This window comes from Amblyraja radiata, chromosome 20 (assembly GCF_010909765.2).
Source record: "Amblyraja radiata isolate CabotCenter1 chromosome 20, sAmbRad1.1.pri, whole genome shotgun sequence".
Lineage (NCBI taxonomy): Eukaryota > Metazoa > Chordata > Chondrichthyes > Rajiformes > Rajidae > Amblyraja > Amblyraja radiata.
The window spans coordinates 38,625,684-38,648,020 of NC_045975.1; the positions used below are offsets into that span (position 1 = coordinate 38,625,684).

A 22,337-nucleotide genomic window follows, 5' to 3' on the forward strand; every position below is an offset into this window, starting at 1 on the left:
ATGATGGTTCACCACCTTTTTCTCAAGGGCCCAGATCATGTAAATAAATAAAAAAGATGAGGGAGGAGATTGGAGAGGGATGTGAGATTTTATGAAGACATTTTTTGCAGACTCTGCTAGTCATATGCTGTTCCACAGCAGTGCAAACTAGGCAAGAGTGTCATTGCCAATAGGATGTGGAAGGGGTGCAGTGCGGTTGTTTGGCTCACTCTCTTCCTTCTGTCCTCAGCTTGTGCTCAGTCGGCCGCTGGAATTGCACCAGTGAGCCATGTACGGGGACCTGCTCGGTCAGCGGAGGATCGTTCATCACTTCCTTCGATCTGAAGAGATACAGGTTCCATGGCGTCTGCAAGTATCTGCTGGTCCAAGTAAGAGCACCGTCACCCAAAGTTCCTACTCAGTGACAATTACATTCTTGTACAAACAATGAACTGCAGAGGCTGATTTATACCAAAGATAGGCACAAAGTGCTGGAGTAACTCAGCAGTCAGGCAGCATCTCTGGAGAAAAAGGATGGGCGACGTTTACGGCTGGGACCCCTCTTCAGACTGAAAGTAGAGGGTGGTGAAGAGGTGGAGGCAAGAAAAGACCAGGGCCAATCAGGGCCGGCCACAAATGATCTCAGGTAGGCCAGAAGTCTGAAGAAGGGTCTTGACCCGAAACGTCACCAATTCCTCTCTCCAGAAATACTACCTGACCCGCTGATTTATTCCAGCTTTTTGTTTCTATCTTCAGGTGGGCAGTGTCTGGCAAGCCCATTGTGAGTGAGGGAAGGTGTGATCTCAAGAGGAAAACAATGCAGGGAACTGTGGAATAAGGGAGCGAGGGCACTTCCTTCCCCCCTATAATCAGTCTGAGGAATGGTTCCGACCTGAAACATCACCTATCCACGTTCTCCAGAGATGCTACCTGACCCACTATGTTACTCCAGCATTTTGTGTCTATCTTTGGTATAATCTAGCAACTTCATAAATTCATAAGTTGTAGAGCAGAATTAGGCCATTTGGCCCATCAAGTCTACTCCATCATGCAGTCATCGCAACCCCAATCTCCTGCCTTCTACCCATAACCCATAACGTCCTTGCTAATCAAGAACCTATCAATCTCCACCTTAAAAATATCCATTGATGGCTTCCACATCCTTGCATTGGCAATGAATTCCACAGATTCACCACCATCCGCCTAAAGAAATTCCTCCTCATCTTTCTACGTCTTTCTACTCTAAGGCTATGGCCTCTGGTCACATCCACTCTCTCCAGGCCTTTCACGATTTGGTAAGTTTCAATGAGGGCACCCCCTCATCCTTATAAACTCTAGCGAATATAGGCCCAGTGCCGTCAAACGCTCATCATATGTTAACCCAATCAATCTCGTAAAACCTCCTCTGGACTCTCTCCAATGCCAGCACATCCATCATCAAATATGGAGCCCAAAACTGCTCACAATACTCCAAATGCCATCTGACCAGTGCTTTATAAAGCCTCAGCATTACATCCCTGTTTTTGTATTGTAGCCCTCTTACAATAAATGCTAGCATTGTGTTTGCCTTCTTTACTACCGATTCAACTTTCAAATTAACTTTTTGAGAATCCTAAACAAGCCCTCCCATATCCTTTTGCACATCTGATTTCTGAATTCTCTCCCCATTTCGAAAATAGTCTACGCCTTTATTCCTACTACCAAAATGCATGATTCCGCACTGTGCTACGCTGTATTCCATGTGCCACTACTCAGCCCACTCTCACAACCTGTCCAAGTCCTTTTGCAGAATCCCTGCTTTCTCTACACTACCTGCCCCTCATCTATACATTGATATACAACGTGAGGAGGAGTGGCCACAGCACTGACCCCCTACGGAACACCACTGGTCACTGGCAGCCACCCAGAAAAAGCCCCCTTTATTCCCACTATTTGTGTTTGCCAGCCAGCCAACCTGCTAACCAAGTTACTATCTCCCCTCTGATCCCATGGGCTCTCTTCTTCTTTAGCAGCCTCTCATGCGGCACCATATCAAAGGCTTGAACATTCAAGTAAACACCATCCACTGACTCTCCTTTGTCTGTCCTGCTATTAACGTCCTCAAAGAATCCCACCAAGTTTGTCAGGCAAGATCTCCCTTTCACAAAACCATGCTGACTTCAGCCTAATTAATCACGCCCTTCTAAGTACTCAGAAACCTCATCCTTTATAATGGACTCTAAAATCTTACCTACCATTGAACTCTGACTAACCGGCCTATCGTCGCCACTATTCTGCTTTGCTCCCTTTTTGAACAACGGAGTAATATTTGTAATTTTTCCGTCATCTAGAACCTCTTCCTGACTCTCATGATTCTTGAAAGATCCCAACTAATGCCTCCACAATCTCTGAAGTTACCTCTTTCAGAACCCTAGGGTGCAGTCCATCTGGTCCAGGTGACTTATTCACCAACAGACCTTTCAGACCTTTCAGCCTCTCTAACCTTAGTAATAGCCACTCCACTAACTTCCACCCCACGGACTCTCTTGAATTTCAGGCACATTGCTCGTGTTTTTTGCTGTGAAAAACAGTTCTTCAATTCCTCTGCCATTTCTTTATTCTCCACTATCACTTCTCCAGCATTCTTTTCCAGTGGTCCAATCTTGCCTCTTTCTTACTCTTTATATATCTGAAGACGTTTTTGACACTCTCTTTTATATTATTGGCTAGCTTACTTTCACATTTCATCTTTTCTTCCCTTATTGCCTTTTTAGTTACCTTCTGTTGGGTTTTTTTTAAAGCTTCTCAACCTTTTAGAATAGATGGCTTGGGTATGTTGGGTCGAAGGCCAATTTCCAGCCCGTGAATGTAACTCGTAGACCATACAGCATGAAAATAAACTCTTTAATCCTCCAGTATGTGCCATTTCTATTCTAGAAAAAAGCTTGTGAATCGCTACCCTATCTATACCTCTCATAAATGTACATACTTCTATCAGACCACTGTTCAGCCTCTTTGATGCTCCAAGGAAAACAATCCAAACTCATCCATCCTCTCTTGAAAGCTAAAATACTCAAATCCACCTGTATCCTGCTGAAAAAAAACACATCAATTATCCATTCAGTGGATATTGTTAAGGCAGAGATAGACAGATTCTTAATTAGTACAGGGGAGAAGGCAGGAGGATGGGATTAGGAGGGAGAGATAGATCAGCCATAATTTAATGGCAGAGTAGATTTGATGGGCTGAATGGCCTAATTCTACTCCTATTCCTTATGACCTTATGACAAAGTGCTGAAGTAACTCAACGGATCAGGCAGCATCCCTGGCGAACATGGATAAGGGATGTTTTGGGTCGGGATCCTTCTTCGGACCTGCTAAACATCTTCTGTGTTCTCTCAAAATCCTCCACATCTTGCCTGTGGTGGGGTGCTTAGAACTGCACACAATATTCCAAATGCAGCCTTACTAAAATTTTATAAAGCTGCAACGTTACCTGTTGACTCCAATATTCAGTGGTTCAACCAATGATGCCAAGCAAACTATATACCTTCTTTACCACTCTATCTACTTGTACTGCTACTTTCAGAGAGCTGTGGACCTGGACCTGGATCTTAAAATTCCTCTAGGCATTAATGCTGTTAAGTATCCTGCCATTAACCAGGTGGCACCGTCAGCGATGGCAGCCTCGCCAACGGTCTGTCTGTTTTTTCTTCTTGATTGTTATTTTTAGTGTCTTTTAAAAAGTATGTGTTAATGTTCTCTGTTTTTTTTTTGTGGGGGGTGGGTGGGGGGGTCGGGGGAAACTTTTATCACAATCTCTTACCTTGCCGGAGATGCGATTGTTTTCTGGATTGTATCTCGATCTGCGGCCCAACATCATGGAGCTGGAGGCCTTGCTCGAGACTGACTTTGAGCCCCACCGCGGGTCCGTGAACTTACCATTGGAGCCTGCAATCCCTTGCCTGGGATTGACGCTCCAACTGCGGCCTGCGGATTTCAACATCGAGGAGCTCGCAGTCTTGGGTAGAGACTGATGTCGGGGAGCTCCAAAGTTGCAAGAGGTTCGACTAGCCCTGACCCAGGGTCCGATTGCCCGGCGCGGGGAACCGATGCAGGAACTTGATCGCCCCAATGCAGAGGGCCCGACCGCAAGCTACGGGAGCCAAGATCGTCCCGTCAGCTGAAGGCACGAGGCCCCCGAATGGGGGAGAACAAAGAGGGGAAGAAATTAAACTTTTTTTCGCCTTCCATCACAGTGAGGAATGTGGAGCAGTCACTGTGGTGGATGTTTATGTTAAAATGTATTTTGTGTGTTTTGTTGCTTTTTATTGGTATGACTGTATGGCAAATCAAATTCCTCGTATGTTGCAAAATGTACTTGGCTGATAAAGTATGATTATGAGTATGATTATACTTATGATGATTAACAGCATACTTCCCCCTTACATATCACCTTGATATTTGTTTTTTGAAATTCCCAGCATTCAACCTTACCAGCTTCTACAACTTGATTTTCACACTTTTCATTCCAATAAAACATATGTTGTGTTATTGGCTTATCAATATCTATATTACAGAGTCCAAAGATTCCAGAAAATGGATATATAACAGCAACCTTCCAACAGTGCGGTAAAAAACAATCAGAAACTTGCTTGACGGCCATAACCTACACCAATGACAAGGTAAGGTGATTCCTTCAGAGGGCAAATGTATATCTATGCAGTGACCCACTTATTGTCTCACCTAGGGAAGGCATGTTGGCGCAGTGGTAGAGTTGCTGCCTTACAGCGCCAGAGACCTAGGTTCGATCCTGACTACGGGTGCTGTCTGTACGGAGTTTGTACGTTCTCCCTCTGTGGGTTTTCTCTGAGATCTTCGGTTTCTCCCCCACACTCAAAAGAGGTACAGGTTTGTAGGTTAATTGGCTTGGATAAATGTAAATTGTCCCTTGTGTGTGTAAGGTAGTCTTAGTGTGCAGGGGTTGCTAGTCAGTGTGGACTCGGTGGGCCAAAGGGCCTGTTTCTGCGCTGTATCTCTAAACTAAACTAAACTAACCTGGTCTAATTGATAGAGTTTGCACAGCACAGAAACAGGCCCTTCAGTCATAACAGGCCATTCAGCCCATGCTGACCTGTTCGCCCACCTGATCTATTCCCAATTGCCTGCTTGAGGTCTATGTTCGATGTGATTATATCTGACTCCAAAAGTAAGTTGCAGATATTAGACCTTCTCTATGTGAAAAACATATTCCTGAAATCGTCTTTGAAGCTTCCTCCACGTACCTTAAACCTATTATTTGTTGTTGATACCCATATCGTATGAAAATGATTTTCACTCTAAGCTCTCTATGCTTCTCATAATTTGGTGCATCTCAACCCTCAGCCTTCTTTGCTCCAGGGAAAACAAGCCCTGCCTATCCATGAGAAAGAATTCTGTCTGTGTTTTTTCAGAGATCCTCTGTCTTTAGACAGCAGTATCAATCATCTCTGTAACAAACTCATCAGGAAGGCTGGCTCCATCATGGGGGCAGAGTTGGATTCATGGGGGGTTGTCTTGGAGGGGAGGATGCTACTCAAACATTGGAGCATCCCGGACAATACAGCTCAACCCCTCCATGACACTCTGGTCAACCTGAGGGATATCTTCAGCAACAGACTGGTTCCACCAACTGTCGTGGGGCAGACTGAGACTGACTCCCCCCCTCCACAGTCTTTGTACATTCCCCTTGTCTTTCCACTCGTCACTTTAATTCACATTTCATGTATTTTCTGTTTTGTGTATTTTCTGTTTTTATGACTGTTGACAGATCAATTTCCCTCCTGGGATAAATAAAGTTCTATTGTATCGTATCATATCAACTAGCTTTATCAATGGAGCAACTTCAGCCAATCTGATATCCTTCTGCTGAATTGACAAAGCATGTGCCTTGAATTTTCTCCTCCAATGTACATTCAAATTTAAACAAGATCTTACTTGATTAAGTTGACGTTACCTTCAATGGAGTTATTGTATTTTTCGTTTCTTTTCAGTTAATTATCGAAATTTCAAAGCAGGATATGATTACAGTCAATAATGAGATCAAGAAGTTACCCTTCAAAACAGGTAATGAAGGAATAACACTGACCATTCACTCCAACACAGCACTGGCCATTGTTACCCAATGATCCAATGTGTCGAAGGCCAATTCATTGCTCGGTAACAAGAGATACACAAAGAAAAACTTGACCAATGTCACTGAGTTGGAAGTTATGCGACCAGTTATTCTGTGCGATGGCAGCTGCTTAAGGATTAACTGCAGTTGAAGTGTTGCTGGCAATCAGGGTTCAATCCTGGCTTTGGGTTCTGTGCATGGTTTACTTTTACTCTCTGTGGCCACTTGAGCTTCTTCTGGTTGCTCTGTTTTGCCTTCTGTAACTTGCCCATAGAGTAGGTGGGTATTGGGGGAATGGGGGGAGTTGCTGGGCATGTGAAACAACAGGTTACCGGAAAGTAAGAACAGGACTTTTATAAGAGCTGGCATTGACTCGATGGGCCAAATGGCCTACTACGTTGTAAGGAAATGTGAGAAAGTTGATGGGAACAAGTTCCCTGTTCATTGTCACCTAGGTGTACAATCCACAGACAATTTCTCAGTATCAGTCTAGCTTTACTGAGACATGGTACTGGTGCAGGCTGAGAGGTACTGTGGGTGCCTTCTCTGTGTTAGGCCACATAGAGTATGTGAACCTGATTGGTTGTGGTAAATAAAATTTTATTTAATAATTAAATATTTATCACTTGGTCAAGCTAAGTGTGATGGTACCAGGGGCGGAAATCGCTATCAACACATGGGGGGGGACACAATTTCTTGGTGGCCGCACACGCACACACACACACACGCGACGCTTCGGCCGTGGGCCCTGTGGACGGTAACATCGGGAGCTGACCTGGTTGGTGACCTACTCCGAACTCCAGCAACAGCAGCTTCATCCGCCCCGAATCGTGGGGCTTCAATCAGCCCGTTCGCGGGGGCTTTCATCGCCCGGCCTCGATCGCCTTGATGCAGCAATTTGACCTCAGGGCGGCGGAAGATCCCACGGCCGATTTTAAGCCGCGCCGGACGATGAAAGGCCCCGCGAACGGGCCGATTCAAGCTCCGCTCTATGATCTTTGCTACACCAGGACATCTCCCTCCTCCAATCACCGCGCTCTATCCTCAGTCCCACCCCCTACTTCCGCCTCTGACCGACCCCTCCCTCATCCAATAATTACGCTGAATCATCATGTATCAATATATCAAATCACTGTGAATCATGTCAAGTCAAGTCAAGTTTATTAGTCACATACACATACGAGATGTGCAGTGAATTGAAAAGTGGCAATCCCATGTGACTCAATCTTCTGATAAGCCTAACGTGAAGGACCTTGTCGAATACTTTATGAAAATCCATGTATACAACATTCACTGACCTAATCCTTGTTCATCAGTCAATGAAAGTAAGCGTGCAGGTACAGCAGGCATTGAAGAAAGCGCGTGGCATGTTGGCCTTCATAATAAGAGGAGTTGAGTATAGGAGCAAAGAGGTCCTTCTGCAGTTGTCTAGGGCCCTAGTGAGACCACACCTGGAGTATTGTGTGCAGTTTTGGTCCCCTAATTTGAGGGAGTGCAGCATGGGTTCACAAGGTTACTTCCCGGGATGGCGGGACTGTCATATGCTGAGAGAATGGAGCGGCTGGACTTGTATACTCTGAAATTTAGAAGGATAAAAGGGGATCTTATTAAAACATATAAGATTATTAAGGGTTTGGAAATGCCAGAGGCAGGAAACATGTTCCCGATGTTGGGGGAGTACAGAACCAGGGGCCACAGTTTAAGAATAAGGGGTAAGCCATTTAGAATGGAATTCTCTGCCTCAGAGGGCGGTGGAGGACGGTTCTCTGGATACTTTCAAGAGAGAGCTAGATAGGGCTCTTAAAGAGAGTCAGGGGATATGGAGAGAAGGCGTGAACAGGGTACTGATTGTGGATGATCAGCCATGATCACACTGAATGGCGGTGCTGGCTCAAGGGGCAGAATGGCCTACTCCTGCACCTATTGTCTATAGTCCATTGTCTATTGTATAATCTCATCCATCACCTTCGTCACCTCCGCCAAAAACGCCATCAACTTTGTAAAATGAGACTTCCCTTGCACAAAGCTATGGTGATGTTCCTAATGTCCTTTGTTTCTAGATATGAATGTTCTTTCCCCAAGAATCTTCTGCAATAATCTCTAGACCACTGATGCAAGGCTTACTGGCTCATAATTTCATGGATTACCCCTATTGCCTATCCTGAACAAAGGAACAATATCGGCTACTCTCCAGGGCTCCGAGACCCCATCTGTCGAGAGACTGGATGCAAAGATCTTCGTCAAGGCCTCAGCAATGTCCTTCCTGCCTCTTTCAATAACTTGACATAGATCCCATCAGGCCCTGAGGACATCGATCTTAATATTTGGAAGACCCATCACCTCCTCTTTCTTGGTATCAACATACCCAAGAATATCAACATTCCTCCACCTGATCTCACGATCTTCCACTCCCTTTTCCTTGATGAATACCTATGCAAAGTAATCATTTAGTACCTCGCTCACTTCCACTGACTCCAGGCATAAATTCCCTCCAGTGTTCTTAATTGGTCTTATCTTCTCACCTTGGCTTTAATGCCTTGGGATTCTCCTTAATCCTACTCAGTGAGGACATTTCAGTGGCCCCTTTTGACAATCTTTATTCCTTGTTTAAGTACTTTCCTGCTTCCTTTATATTCCTCAACATTCTAGATAGGCACAACATGCTGGAGTAACTCAGCGGGGCAGGCAGCATCTCTGGAGAGAAGGAATGGGTGACATTTCGGGTTGAGACCCTTCTTCAATCTGACATGTTAAATGCGGACTTGCCCATTAACATCCACTCCCAATCTACTCTTCCCAGCTCTTGTCCAGAGCCAGAGAGTTATATAACATGGAAATACACAGTTTGGTCTAACTTGCTCACGTCAATCAAGTTACCTACATAAGCTAGACCCATGTTCCTGTGTTTGGCCTATGTCCCTTTGAACTTTTTCTATCTAAGTAGCAGCCCAATGTCTTATAAACTTTGTAAGTGTATCTGCCTTTATCACTTCCTCTGGCAGCTGGTTCCATATACCCATCTATTCAAGTCTCAAGTCAACCGATGCACTCCAGTTTTAGACTCAATTACCCTGTGACCATTTGCCTTATCTATGCCCTTCATGATTTTATAAACCTCTATAATATCATCCCTCAGCCTCCTATGCTCCAGGGAAAATAGTCCCACCCTATCCAGACTCGACTTATACCTCAAGCACTACAGTCTTGAGTCTGAAGAAGACCCGAAACGTGGCCTACTTCCTTCGCTCCATAAATGCTGCCTCACCCGCTGAGTTTCTCCAGCATTTTTGTCTGCCTTCGATTTTCCAGGATCTGCAGTTCCTTCTTAAACGTCTAGTGACATCCGGTGAGTCTGAAGATGGGTTTCTACCCGAAACGTCGCCCATGCCTTCTCTCCAGAGATGCTGCCTGTCCCACTGAGTTACTCCAGCATGTTGTGTCTACCAGTCTGGTGACATCCTTAGTCATTGAGTCCTACAGCATTACAATTGGCCCTTGGTGTAACGTGCCCATGTGGACCAACATGCCCCATCTACACTAGTCCCACCTGCCTGCATTTGGCCCCATATCACTCTACACCTATCCTATCCATGTAACTGTCTAAATGGTTCTTAAATGTTGTGATAGTCCCTTCCTCAACTTCCTACTGCAGCAGCTCATTCCATACACCCACCACCATTTGTGTGAAAGAGTTACTCCTCAGGTTCCTATCCAATCTTCCCCCTCTCACCTTAAACCTATGACCTCAAGTTCTTGATTTCCTAACTCTGAGTAAAAGACTCTGTGCATTAACCCGACCTGTTCCTCTCATGATCTTATACACCTCTATAAGATTACCCCTGATCCTCCTCGACTCCAAGGAATAAAGTCTTCCCCTGCTCAAACTCTCTTTATAGCTCACACCTTCTAGTTCTGTCAACATCCTCGTAAATCTCTGCACCCTGTCCAGCTTAACAACATCTTTCTAATTAGATTCCTCACCAATAACTTACCCACTACTGATGTTAGTCTCATCGGTCTATAGTTAGCAACGTAGAAAATAGGTGCAGGAAGCAGCCATTTGGCCCTTCGAGCCAGCACTGTCATTCATTGTGATCACGGTTGATCATCCACAATCAGTAATCATGCCTGCATTCTCCGCATATCCCTTGATTCTGCCAGCCCCTAGAGCTCTATATACCTCTCTTTTAAATTCATCCAGTGAATTGGCCTCTACTGCCTTCTGTGGCAGAGAATTCCACAAATTCACAACTCTCTGGGTGAAAAGGTTTTTTCTCATCTCAGTTTTAAATGGCCTCCACATTATTCTTAGACTGTGGCCCCTGGTTCTGGACTCCCCCAACATTAGGAACAATTTTCCTGCATCTAACTTGTCCAGTCCTTTTATCTATATTACTAAAACTCTGATCTTGACCGCTTTTGGCCCACTGTGCTGCGATTTCCGACAGAACTCCGCCACCGACGGCCGTCATTTTTGGCCACCTCGCTCAGAGCCCCCTCCGCCTTACAGGTGCAGAGGATTTTTCCCATCTATGACAAATCAGAGAGATATTAATGTTTTTTAAAAATTCAACATTCTCTCTGCTGCCCCTGCTGGAGGGAGGGGGAGGGACTATAAAACCAGGAAGTGGTGTGCCTCACTCAGTCTCTGCAAGATGGATGAAGCCAAGGGTCACGTCTCTCTGAGCTCTGAATAACACTGAACAAATGTCTACACAACTGAGTCCCCTTAATGTGGTTTGAAAATCAAAATATGGTTTGTTTGAAGTAAAAAGGCACTGCCTGTAAATGGTGGCTTGGGTGCTTTGGCTTGAAGTTGAAAGGCACTACTTACTGCAAATGGTGGCTTGGGTGCTTTGGCTTGAAGTTGATAGGCACTACTTACTGCAAATGGTGGCTTGGGAGCTTTGGCTTGAAGTTGAAAGGCACTACTTACTGCAAATGGTGGCTTGGGAGTTTTGGCTTGAAGTTGAAAGGCTACTTACTGCAAATGGTGGCTTGGGTGCTTTGTCTTGAAGTTGAAAGGCACTAACTGCAAATGGTGGCTTGGGTGCTTTGGCTTGAAGTTGATAGGCATTACTTACTGCAAATGGTGGCTTAGGTGCTTTGGCTTGAAGTTGAAAGGCACTACTTACTGCAAATGGTGGCTTGGGTGCTTTGGTTTGAAGTTGAAAGACTACTTACTGCAAATGGTGGTTTGGGTGCTTTGGCTTGAAGTTGAAAGACGTTACTTACTGCAAATGGTGGCATGGGTGCTTTGGCTTTAAGTTGAAAGGCACTACTTACTCCAAATGGTGGCGGGTGCTTTGGCTTGAAGAACCCATACCAGCACTCCAGAAAGCCCCCCCACTGGCCACCAATATTGGAATTGGTGGAGAGGTGGAACATTGCGTTGGGGGATCAGCCCTCCCGTGTGAACATGGGACCCAATGGGTCCCACTTAGTCTAGTAATTTTATACATTTCTATAAGATACCCTCTCATCCTTCTAAATTCCAATGAATACAAGCCCAGTCTTTCCAATCTTTCCTCATATGACAGTCCTGCCATCCTGGTGATTAACCCAATAGCAAGGATGTCCTTCCTCAAATTAGGAGATTAAAACTGCACACAATACTCCAGATGTGGTCTCACCAGGGACCTGTACAACTGCAGAAGGACCTCTTTACTCAAATCCTCTCATTATGAAGGCCAACATGCCATTAGCTTTCTTCACTGCCTGCTGTACCTGCATGTTTACTTTCAGTGAGTGGTGTACAAGGACACCCAGGTCTCGTTGCACTTCCCTTTTTCTTAATCTGACATCATTGAGATAATAATCTGCCTCCTTGTACTTGCCGCCAAAGTGGATAACCTCACATTTATCTCAAGTATACTGCATCTGCCATGCATCTGCCCACTCACTCAACCTGTCCAAGTCACCCTGCAACCTCCTAGCATCCTCTTCGCAGTTCACACTGCCACCCAGCTTTGTGTCATCTGCAAATTTGCTAGTGTTACTTTTAATCCCATCATCTAAATCATTAATATATGTTGTAAATAGTTGCGGTCCCAGCAGCGAACCTTGCGGCACTCCATTCGCCACTGCCTGCAATTCTAACAGGGACCCGTTTATTCCTACTCTTTGTTTCCTGTCTGCCAATCAATTCTGTACCCAACCCCCAATACTATGTGCTCTAATTTTGCCCACTAATCTCCTGTATGGGACCTTGTCAAAGGCTTTCTGAAAGCCCAGATACACGACACCCACTGGCTCTCCTTCATCCATTTTACTTGTCACATCCTCAAAAAATTCAGAAGTTTGGTCAAGCAGGATTTCCCCTTTGTAAATCCACGCTGACTTGGACCAATTCCTAGGCTTTTCCTTACAGCTTTTCTTAAATAGAGGCACAGCATTAGCCACCCTCCAGTACCTCAGCTGCAGGTATCGATGATAAAGATATTTCTGCCAGTAGCCTGCAATTTCTTCCCTAGCTTCCCACGATATCCTAGGATACACCTTATCAGGTCTCCAGGATTTATCTATCTTAATACATTTTAAGACCTACAACACCTCCTCTTCTGTAACGTGAATTATCCCCAAGACTGTACTGTTAACTTCGCTGATTTTCCAAGTGAATCTAAGAAATAAGACCTATCAGGATTTGGAAAGGCAAGGACTGATTAGGGAGAGTCAGGTGATTTTGTGCATGGGAAGTTGTGTCTAATCAATCTGATTGAGTTTTTTGAAGAGGTAACCAAGAAGACTGAAAGATACAGTGCTGTAAAGGTGATCTTCAAGGACTTTAGCAAGGTGTTTGACAAGGTACCATTTGGTAGTCTGGTCTGGAAGGTTAGATCAAATGGGATCTAGGACAAACTGACCAATTTGATACACAATTGGTTTAAAAGTCGGAAACAGAAGATTGTGTAAGAAGGTGGTTTTTGAAACTAGAGGCCTGTAACAAATGGTGTACTACAGGAATCAGCAGTGTTTATTGCGATTGGTTGCCGATAGGTGGCATTGTTAGTAAGTTTGCAGATGACACTAAAATCGATGGTATAGTAGACAGTGAAGATGGTTATCTAAGATTACAACAGGATCTTCATCAACCGAGTCAATTAATGGCAGATTTTAGATATAAATGTAGATATAGAATGGCAGATATAGAATGGCAGATATAGATTAATACAGATAATGGGAATTGTTGCAATTTGGTAAGACGGACCAGGGTAGGGTGTATACAGCAAGTGTTAGAGCCTGGGAAATGTCGAACAGAGACCCAGGGGTGCAATGATATATTCTCATGAAGACGGTGACACAAGTGCACAAGGTGTTGGAGAAGGCATCTAGAACTCTTGCCAGCATCGGTCAGGGTACTAATTGCAGAAGTTAGCTCATCATTTTATCCTGAAAATGGCGGCGCACCTGAATGCAGCGGCTTTGCTCTCCCCGTGTGGATGTTTTTGTTTTTGTCTGTTTTGTCCGTTTGTCTGTGGACCTGCGACTCGAAGTACAACCGGCAGGACCTTCTAGGGATTGGGACGCTGTGCAGCGAACTAGAGTTCGCAAGAAGCTCCCACAACGATGATATCCCGCCAGAAATCACCCGCCCAGCGGAGTCCGAGTGGATCACCTTACCGAAAGGACGGTGCGGGAGGCGGCGCAGACGGAGGCGGCAGAAGCCGGGTTGTTGAGCCGGCATTCACGCTAGGCTAAAGGAAGCTCCTTACAGACCAGCGCTACCCAGCATCTTTTTGACGAACGCCCGATCGCTCAGCAACAAGATGGACGAGCTGGAGCTGATCACTGAAGAAAACACAACTGTACAAACCTGCTCGATCATGGTGGTAACTGTGACCTGGCTTCACGCTGGGATCCCGGACGAGGCCATCAGTCTGGTAGGTCGCACAGCACACTGGGCCGACAGGAGCAGTGACTCCGGTAAGAGCAGAGGAGGAGGGCTATGTATTTACTCCTATGACAAATGGTGTACAAATGTAAACGTTGTCGAGAGACATTGTTCACCAGACATGGAGTTTATTACATTGAAATGTCGACCCTTCTACCTGCCGCGGGAGTTCACAGCTGTTGTTATTCTGGCTGTTTATATTCCATCAAGTGCCAACGTCAAGCTAGCACTGAACACCCTGCTAGCATCAATCAACAAATTACAGACTGCGCATCCTGATGGGATTTTCATCGTGGCTGGAGATTTCAACCAGGCTAATCTAAAAACTGTCCTCCCTAAATTCCACCAGCATGTCACGTGTCCGACGAGAGGTCAAAATACATTGGATCACGTGTACAGCAACATTAGGGATGGATACAAAGCCTCCTCTCTCCCTCACCTCGGCCAGTCTGACCATCTATCACTCTTTCTCACCCCGGCATACAGACCTCTCATTATGAGAACCAAGCCCAGGGTGAGAAACATAAAGACTTGGCCCGAGGGCGCTGCCGCCCAACTTCAGGACTGTTTTGAGCGCACCGAGTGGGACTTGTTTGCAAACCAGGACATACAAGAATATACATCTACAGTCATGTTCTATATACAGAACTGTATCAACAACGTCACTGTCGACAGGGAGGTCAGGTGCTACCCAAACAACAAACCATGGATGACCAGGGATGTCAGGAAACTGCTTAGGGAACGCAACTCAGCCTTTAGATCTGGCAGTGATGAATTGTACAGCACTGCCAGATCTAAACTAAAGAGAGCCATTAAAGAGGCAAAGACAGCCTATGGAAGAAGGTTAGAGGGGTATTTTAACGAGAGGGACCCTCGGCGTGTCTGGCAGGGCATTCAGCAACTCACAAACTACAAGGGCAAGGAGGGGCCGATCATCTGCAGCAGTAACAATTCGCTAGCTGAGGAGCTCAACCATTTTTTCGCCCGTTTTGAGCTGAATGAGGCGGAGCCTGCACCTGCAGCCGCGCCCAGCACTGACGACCTAACACTCACTGTGCCACTCACTGTGAGTACGGAGGACGTCTCTCTGTCAACGTGCACTGTCCCTAAATGCTTTAAGACTGCTACCATCGTGCCTGTACCCAAAAAAACAGCCATTACCAGCTTGAATGACTATAGACCTGTTGCTCTCACTTCAACGGTGATGAAGTGTTTTGAACGGCTGGTCCTGGCCCACATTAAGTCCTCACTCCCATCCATCCTGGATCAGCATCAGTTTGCATATAGAGCTAATAGGTCAACGGAGGATGCCATCAACATTCTGCACTGACACATCTGGAGCGTCCTGGCTCATATGTGAGGATGTTATTTGTAGATTTAATTCTGCATTTAATACAATCATCCCCAGCAGAATGGTGGACAAACTGTCTGATCTGAGTGTTAATGCAAACACATGCGGATGGATTAAGGACTTTTTAACAGATCGCCCACAGACTGTCAGGATGGGGTCCAATTACTCCCCAGTCCTGACGCTCAGCACAGGAGCGCCACAAGGTTGTGTGCTGAGTCCCATCTTGTATACAATATACATTTATGACTGTATACCAACACACTGTACAAACAGGATCATTAAGTTTGCGGATGACACGACTGTGGTGGGACTGATAAACAACAACGACGAGTCTGCCTACAGGGATGAAGTCCAAAAACTGACTGTCTGGTGTACCAAAAACAACCTGGTACTCAACCCATCAAAGACAAAAGAGCTGGTCGTTGACTTCAGGAGGAAGAGGAGAGAGGAACCTGCTCCCTTATACATCAAAGGAGACATGGTGGAGAGAGTCACTGGCTTTAAGTTCCTGGGAATAAACATCTCCCAGGACCTCAAATGGCAAATGAACACCGTCACTCTCGTGAAGAAGTCACATCAGCGGCTGTATTTCCTGAGGTCTCTGCGGAGAGCAAACGTCTCACAGCCGCTGCTGTTGTCCTTCTACCGATGCGCTGTGTAAAGTATCCTCTCCTATGGAATCCTGGTGTGGTTTCCTAGCTGTACTGTGGCTGAGAGGAGGGCGCTGCAGGGAATTATAAAAACTGCGCAGAGCATTACAAACGCCCAACTGCCCTCCTTGGATGACATATATAGGGCCCGATGCTTGCGCCGGGCCACAAATATCAAGCAGGACACATCCCACCCTGCCAACCACCTTTTTACTCTGCTACCCTCTGGGAAGCGATTCAGGATTCTGAAGGCTCGCACCGGTAGACTAAAAAATAGTTTCTACCCATGTGCGATAAAAGAGCTAAATTCCAACAGAGAATGCTGGGGAAGCAAAATGTAATTCCAAGAAATGCCGCCAAATTCTTTAAAATTCTTTTAAAATACCTATTTATTATTTACTAATAAGTGTACATATGTGTTAATGGTTGTCGTGTTTGTATTTTTTTTAACCGGAGGAGATGTAATGGAATTTCGTTGCACAGTATTGTGCAATGACAATAAACATATTCATTCATTCATTCATTCATCATGTTGCAGCAGTACAAGTAATTGGCAAGGCCACATTTAGAGCACTGTTTGCAGTTCTGGTTGCCCTGCTATACGAGGCAGGTTAGTGGTGGGAGGGTATTTTTTTGGACTAGAAGTCTATGATCAGTGGTATTCTATTGGTGATCAGTGCTGGGATCTTTTAGGTTTGTAATATTTATAAATGATGTGGATGAATATGTAGAGGGTATCATTAATACGTATGCAGATGTACTAAATTGGTGGAGTCATTGATAGCACAGAAGTCTTCTAAGGTTGCATCGGGACATGGGCCTGCTGGAAAGTTGAGTAGTGGTAGTTGATGGAATTTAATCTAGATATGTGAGAGGTAATGCTATTTGGAAAGTCAAATTGTGGTAGGACAATGGAGTAAATGGCATGGCTCTTAGCAGTATTGATGTACAGAAGGACTTTGGTGTGTCAAGGTGATGTATTTCTCATCTGCACACCAAATATTTCTCACCCACACACCATATTTTTAATGCATTCCATTCCTCTCTTTCTCTAATAAGCTAAAACCCAACTGCCAGCAGCCCACCCCGCATTCAAACTCCCCATTCATTGGTCCCTGACTTTGAACATATCCATTCCTACGAAGTCTGAAGGAGGATCTCAACCCGAAATGTCACCCATTCCTTCTCTCCAGAAATACTGCCAGTTCCGCTGAGTTACTCCAGCATTTTGTGTCCACCTTCCATTCTTACAGGTCCGCTATTGATGACACCTTTGGGTTTTCTGTGTCCCTACTCTTACATTCGCTCCCTAAGGCCTTCTGACCCTTCAGAGGGTGCACGCCCCACCCAGTGGGCATACATGTTGCCCATGGGCCGTAAGCCTCACTCAAGAGGTGAATGGTCTTAACCGGAGTGTGTAGGTCATCCCAGACGCTTCACTCCTCGCTGGTTTAGGACCCTTCCCAGTGCTGCTTCAGCCCATGGCTCCTGTTATTACAACAGGCACTGTTGGCCCAGAATGTACTGCCTTTTGCATAAGGAATCGGAGTAGAATTAGGCCTTTCGGCCCTCCAAGTCTACTCTGCCATTCAATCATGGCTGATCTATATCTCCCTCCTAACCCATTCTCCTGCCTTCTCCCCATAACCTCTGACACGTATTTTGTGTCCACCACCAACACCAAATGGCAGTTGTTGATGGCAAAAATTACATCGCCATTCAGCACAGGAAGTAATCCTGACTCTGGCATGGGCTGTCAACCTCCATGCTTCGGTTGTAGAACTTCATCATGTCCTCGCTCGGGGAACAGACTGACAGAGTATGAAAATGACCAATGTCTCGACAGAACCTCATGCAACAGATCAAAATGTATGTATGTATGCTCACCTTGCATACATACAGACACACCTTTCATTGAATAATTTTCACAATTAACCCTCATACACTGTTTAATCTGCCTTTTGATACAGTACATTGTGTTACTACAAGGTTTTCATTGTATCTGTATCTCATTGTGCTTATGCATGTGACAGTAAACGCAACTTGACCTGATTTACCCTCAAGTTGTTGAGGCGTGGAGTAGATGAAAGTAAATCATAATCTATGCATTACTCTTTTTCTCTCTCTGCATCTTTCTTTGGCTCTCCACACCCTCTCACTTCCCTCATTCTCTTTCATTCTCTCTCATTCCCTCTCCCTCTCCCTCTCCCTCTCCCTCTCCCTCTCCCCCTCTCTCCCCCCCTCTCCCGTTGTCTTTCTTTCTTTCTCCCTTTCTCTCTCTTTCTAATTTTCTCTCTCTCTCACTCTCTCTCCCCCCATTTGTCTCTCTCTCTCTCTCTCCCTCTCTCCCTCTCTCCCTCTCTCCCTCTCTCCCCCTCTCCCTCTCTCCCTCTCTCCCTCTCTCCCTCTCTCCCTCTCTCCCTCTCTCCCTCTCCCCCTCTCCCCCTCTCTCTCTTCCAAGCACAAGGCCCAACACTATAGACTAGAAGCCGTAAAATCTCCTGAAATAATCCTGCTGTTTCCCTGGTTAAATGCTCTGTGTCTTGTCCCTGCTATGGTAAGTGACCATCGCAACTAACTGAATGACCCTTTTTGCTTCCAGCGAATATTACAATTTACAGACAGTCGTCCACCTACATACAGATGAGCACTATGTTTGGCCTGGAGATACAGATTCAGGTCTGCCCGGTGTTTCAGATGCACATTACTCTTGGGAATGATTTTTATGACACCAGCCGAGGTAAGGGTTTACTCACTATTTTCACATAGCTCAGTCACACCCACACTGAGCTTGCATTTTCTGTCACTAAATTTAGGGGGAGTTTTGGAATAAGAGACGTGGAGTCGCCCAGCATAGAAACAGACCTTCAATGCACCATCCCCAATAGGTTGCAAAGTTGCCTTGAACGAATGCGGTCAATCTCCAACGATATCACCCATCTCAGTGCAGGAAGGAACTGCAGATGCTGTTTTAAACCGAAGATAGACACAGAGCTGGAGTAACTCAGCAGGTTACTCTTGAGAAAAGGAATAGGTGACGTTTCGGATCGAGGCTGAAGAAGGGTCTCGACCCAAAACGTCATATTTTCCTTTTCTCCAGAGATGCTGCCTGATTCGCTGACTTACTCCAGCTTTTTGTGTCTACACCCATGTTAGTAATGAATACTGATCAGAATATTCAGTGAAGACCACCACGTCCTCTGGCTACACACATATATTGTCTCTTTGGTCCTTTATCAGCTTCACTCCTTCCGCAGTCACTCTCTACTTCCCAACAAGCTTTTAAAATGCTATTCCTTTTCTCCAGAGATGTTGCATGACCCACTGAGTTACTCCAGCTCTTAGTGTCTATCGTTGGTTAAACCAGCATCTGCACTTCCTTCCTGCACTTCTTAACAAGAGGAGTTGAGTATGGGAGCAAAGAGGTCCTTCTGCAGTTGTACAGGGCCCCAGTGAGACCACACCTGGAGTATTGCGTGCAGTTTCGGTCTCCAAATTTGAGGAAGGACATTCTTGCTATTGAGGTTCACGAGGTTAATTCCCGGGATGGCAGGACTGTCATATGTTGATAGAATGGAGCGGCTGGGCTTGTATACTCTGGAATTTAGGGTGAGAGGGGATCTTATTGAAACATATAAGATTATTAAGGGTTTGGACATGCTAGAGGCAGGAAACATGTTCCCGATGTTGGGAGAGTCCGGAACCAGGGGCCACAGTTTAAGAATAAGGGGTAAGTCATTCAGAACGGAGACGAGGAAAAACTTTTTCACACAGAGTTGTGAATCTGTGGAATTCTCTGCCTCAGAATGCAGTGGAGGCCAATTCTCTGGAGGCTTTCAAGAGAGAGTTAGATAGATCTCTTAAAGATAGAGGAGTGAAGGGATATGGGGAGAAGGCAGGAACGGGGTCCTCATTGTGGATGATCAGCCATGATCACAGTGAATGGCGGTGCTGGCTCGAAGGGCTGAATGGCCTACTCCATTGTCTATTGTCTATTGAAATGGGTGATATCGTTGGACATTTCAGGGAGTAGGGTGTTGAAATTCTTGAACAGGTTAACATTAAAAATGAAGAATTAAATGTTTCTGCAGGTTTAAATGTGGTGAATGAGATGTATCCCGAGCAGGGAGGTTCAGGTTGGAGATTTTTAAATACGATTTTCATACCTTTTATTAAGAAGATCAGCAGGGATAATTTGGGGGTGACAAGATTGTGAAGCTAAAGTCATTGGAAGGAACGCTATTGGACAAAATTCCAAGGCACAGGATTAATCCAGATTTACAAAGATAGGAATTAATTGAAGATAGTCAGCTGGATTTGTTGAAGGTGGAATGTCTTCTTCAACAGATTTGACCACAGGTGATAAAATTATGTTCATGAGAGCAGTGTGGTTGATGTGGTGGTATACATGGACTTCAATGAGATCTTTCACCAGTTCCCACATAGTAGAGTATTTGCCCAAGCGATCCAAGGCAAATTGGCAAGTTAAATCCGAAAATGGCTTAAATAATAGGATTTGTAGACAAAAGGAACTACAGATGCTGGTTTACAATAAAAGTCAAAGAGTGCTGGAGTAACTCACCATGCTGCTTCTCCTAAACCCGCCCCCCTCATTCCCCCACTGTACCTCCACCAAGCCTCCCCCCACCCCTCTGCCTTCCTTCCCTCTGCCCTCCTTGGTCTGACTCCAGCCCGTAACCCTGTTAGTTTTTTACTATCCCCACCGACCTCCGCATTTCCGATGCAGAATGTTCAACAGATCTTTACGTTTGTATCCCTATGCCCCACCTCAATTAGTTTCAAGCCCGTCATGATGTTGAGCTCTTCTTCCATCGCCTCTGCCTCTAGGCCTTTTGCTCTGGTAAGGAATCTTCACCTCCTGGTGAGACCTCTTCTCCTGTCTCCAACATTCCTCCTCCTCATGAATTCTCTCTGTAGCCCTTCTATCCTCTCTGGACTTTTTTGTATCTAACTGCTGGTACAACCGTTTTGACATCTCCACTCCCCTAACCCACTACAATCTCACCCGCTCTAAACGTACAGCCCTCCCTCCACTCACTTCGCAACAGTCCCAACATTGTTATCAAACCTGCCCAAAAGGGAGGTGTTGTTGTAGTCTGGCAGGCTGACTTCTACTAAGGCACCAGCTCTCGGTCAGCACCTCATACCTACCCCTTGATCATGTCCCCACAGACGAACACCAAGCCATTTTGTCGTAGACTGGTGTCTACTACAAATGCACAGTTATCTGGACTACATTTCTCACAAAACCTAACCAGGGCCGACTGGATCTCCCGGTTGCTAACCATTTTAACTCCCCTTCCTGTTCCCATACTGACCTTTCTGTCCTGGGTCTTCTCTATAGCCAGAGTCAGGTCACACACAAATTGGAGGAACAGCACCTCATATTCTGCTTGGGCAGCTTACAACCAAACAGCATGTACATTGAATTCTCCAATTTTAGGTGACTAACCTACAAGCACCTCCCCTCCTATTTTTCTCTTTCCTTCTCCTTCTCCCTCCCCTTCTTCCCTGCATCCCACCTAGATATACCTATATCTCCCCATCCCCCTCCCGTTCCACCTCTATCCCTACCTCTGGCTTCATAATTAGCAACTGTTCTAACCCTATCTCACGCCTTTTATCGTTTCATATCTGGCCTTTGTCCAGCCATCTGCTTATCAATCACCCACCCCCCACTCATCTGTATTCACCTATCACTCACTAACTTTGCCCTGCCTCTCCTCTCTTCCGACTTTTCCCTCCTACGACCCCCACACTACAATAACTCAAGAGAGGTCACAACCCGAAACGTCACCCAGTCATGTGATCCAGAGATGCTGCCTGACCCGCCGTTACCCCAGCACTTTGTGTCTTTTTCGCATTAATTGCCATTAATCGCATGGCATTAATTGCCATTGTGGCCTTGCTTGGATAATGAGGGTGGACACTGTCACGACTACTCAGCAAAGTGGAGAGAGGTTGTTCTGGGTTACACAGAGTCAACGATGTATGTGATAATATGCAGTGTTTGTTCTGTGCCAGGTCTGTGTGGTAATTTTAATGGTGATCCCAAGGACGATTTCTGGAGCAACATGGGAGTGCTGGAACGGACAGCCGCACCATTTGTGAATTTGTGGCAGGTTGATTACCCCTGCAAGCCTGCTGTTGATTGTGCACCATGTACAACCCTTTCCACAAACTGTAAGTGGATTTCTCACATCTGTAGCTTCTGTTTTAATTATTCCTTGAATTAGCAGTAACAATTTACAGTTTACAGTTTAGTTTATTGTCACGTGCACAGTGAAAAGATTTTGTTGCGTGCTGTCCAGT

General features: G+C 45.5%; 1 protein-coding gene and 1 long non-coding RNA gene across 2 annotated transcripts in view; one reads left to right on the forward strand and one right to left on the reverse strand.

Annotated features, from left to right (window-relative positions):
- LOC116984419 (mucin-6-like) overlaps nt 1-22,337 on the forward strand; it is a 126,043-nt gene that overhangs the window by 70,904 nt on the left and 32,802 nt on the right. The window contains exons 16-19 of the mRNA XM_033038571.1: nt 230-368; nt 13,606-13,742; nt 13,872-14,035; nt 18,607-18,744. Of these exons, the coding sequence (XP_032894462.1) occupies nt 230-368; nt 13,606-13,742; nt 13,872-14,035; nt 18,607-18,744 (578 nt within the window). The remainder of the gene's footprint in view (nt 1-229; nt 369-13,605; nt 13,743-13,871; nt 14,036-18,606; nt 18,745-22,337) is intronic.
- On the reverse strand, nt 6,919-15,347 carry LOC116984327. Its single transcript, XR_004414984.1, has 3 exons — nt 15,337-15,347; nt 9,843-9,849; nt 6,919-6,972 (listed from the first exon to the last, which is right to left on the reverse strand). It is a non-coding gene; the product is annotated as an uncharacterized LOC116984327 (long non-coding RNA).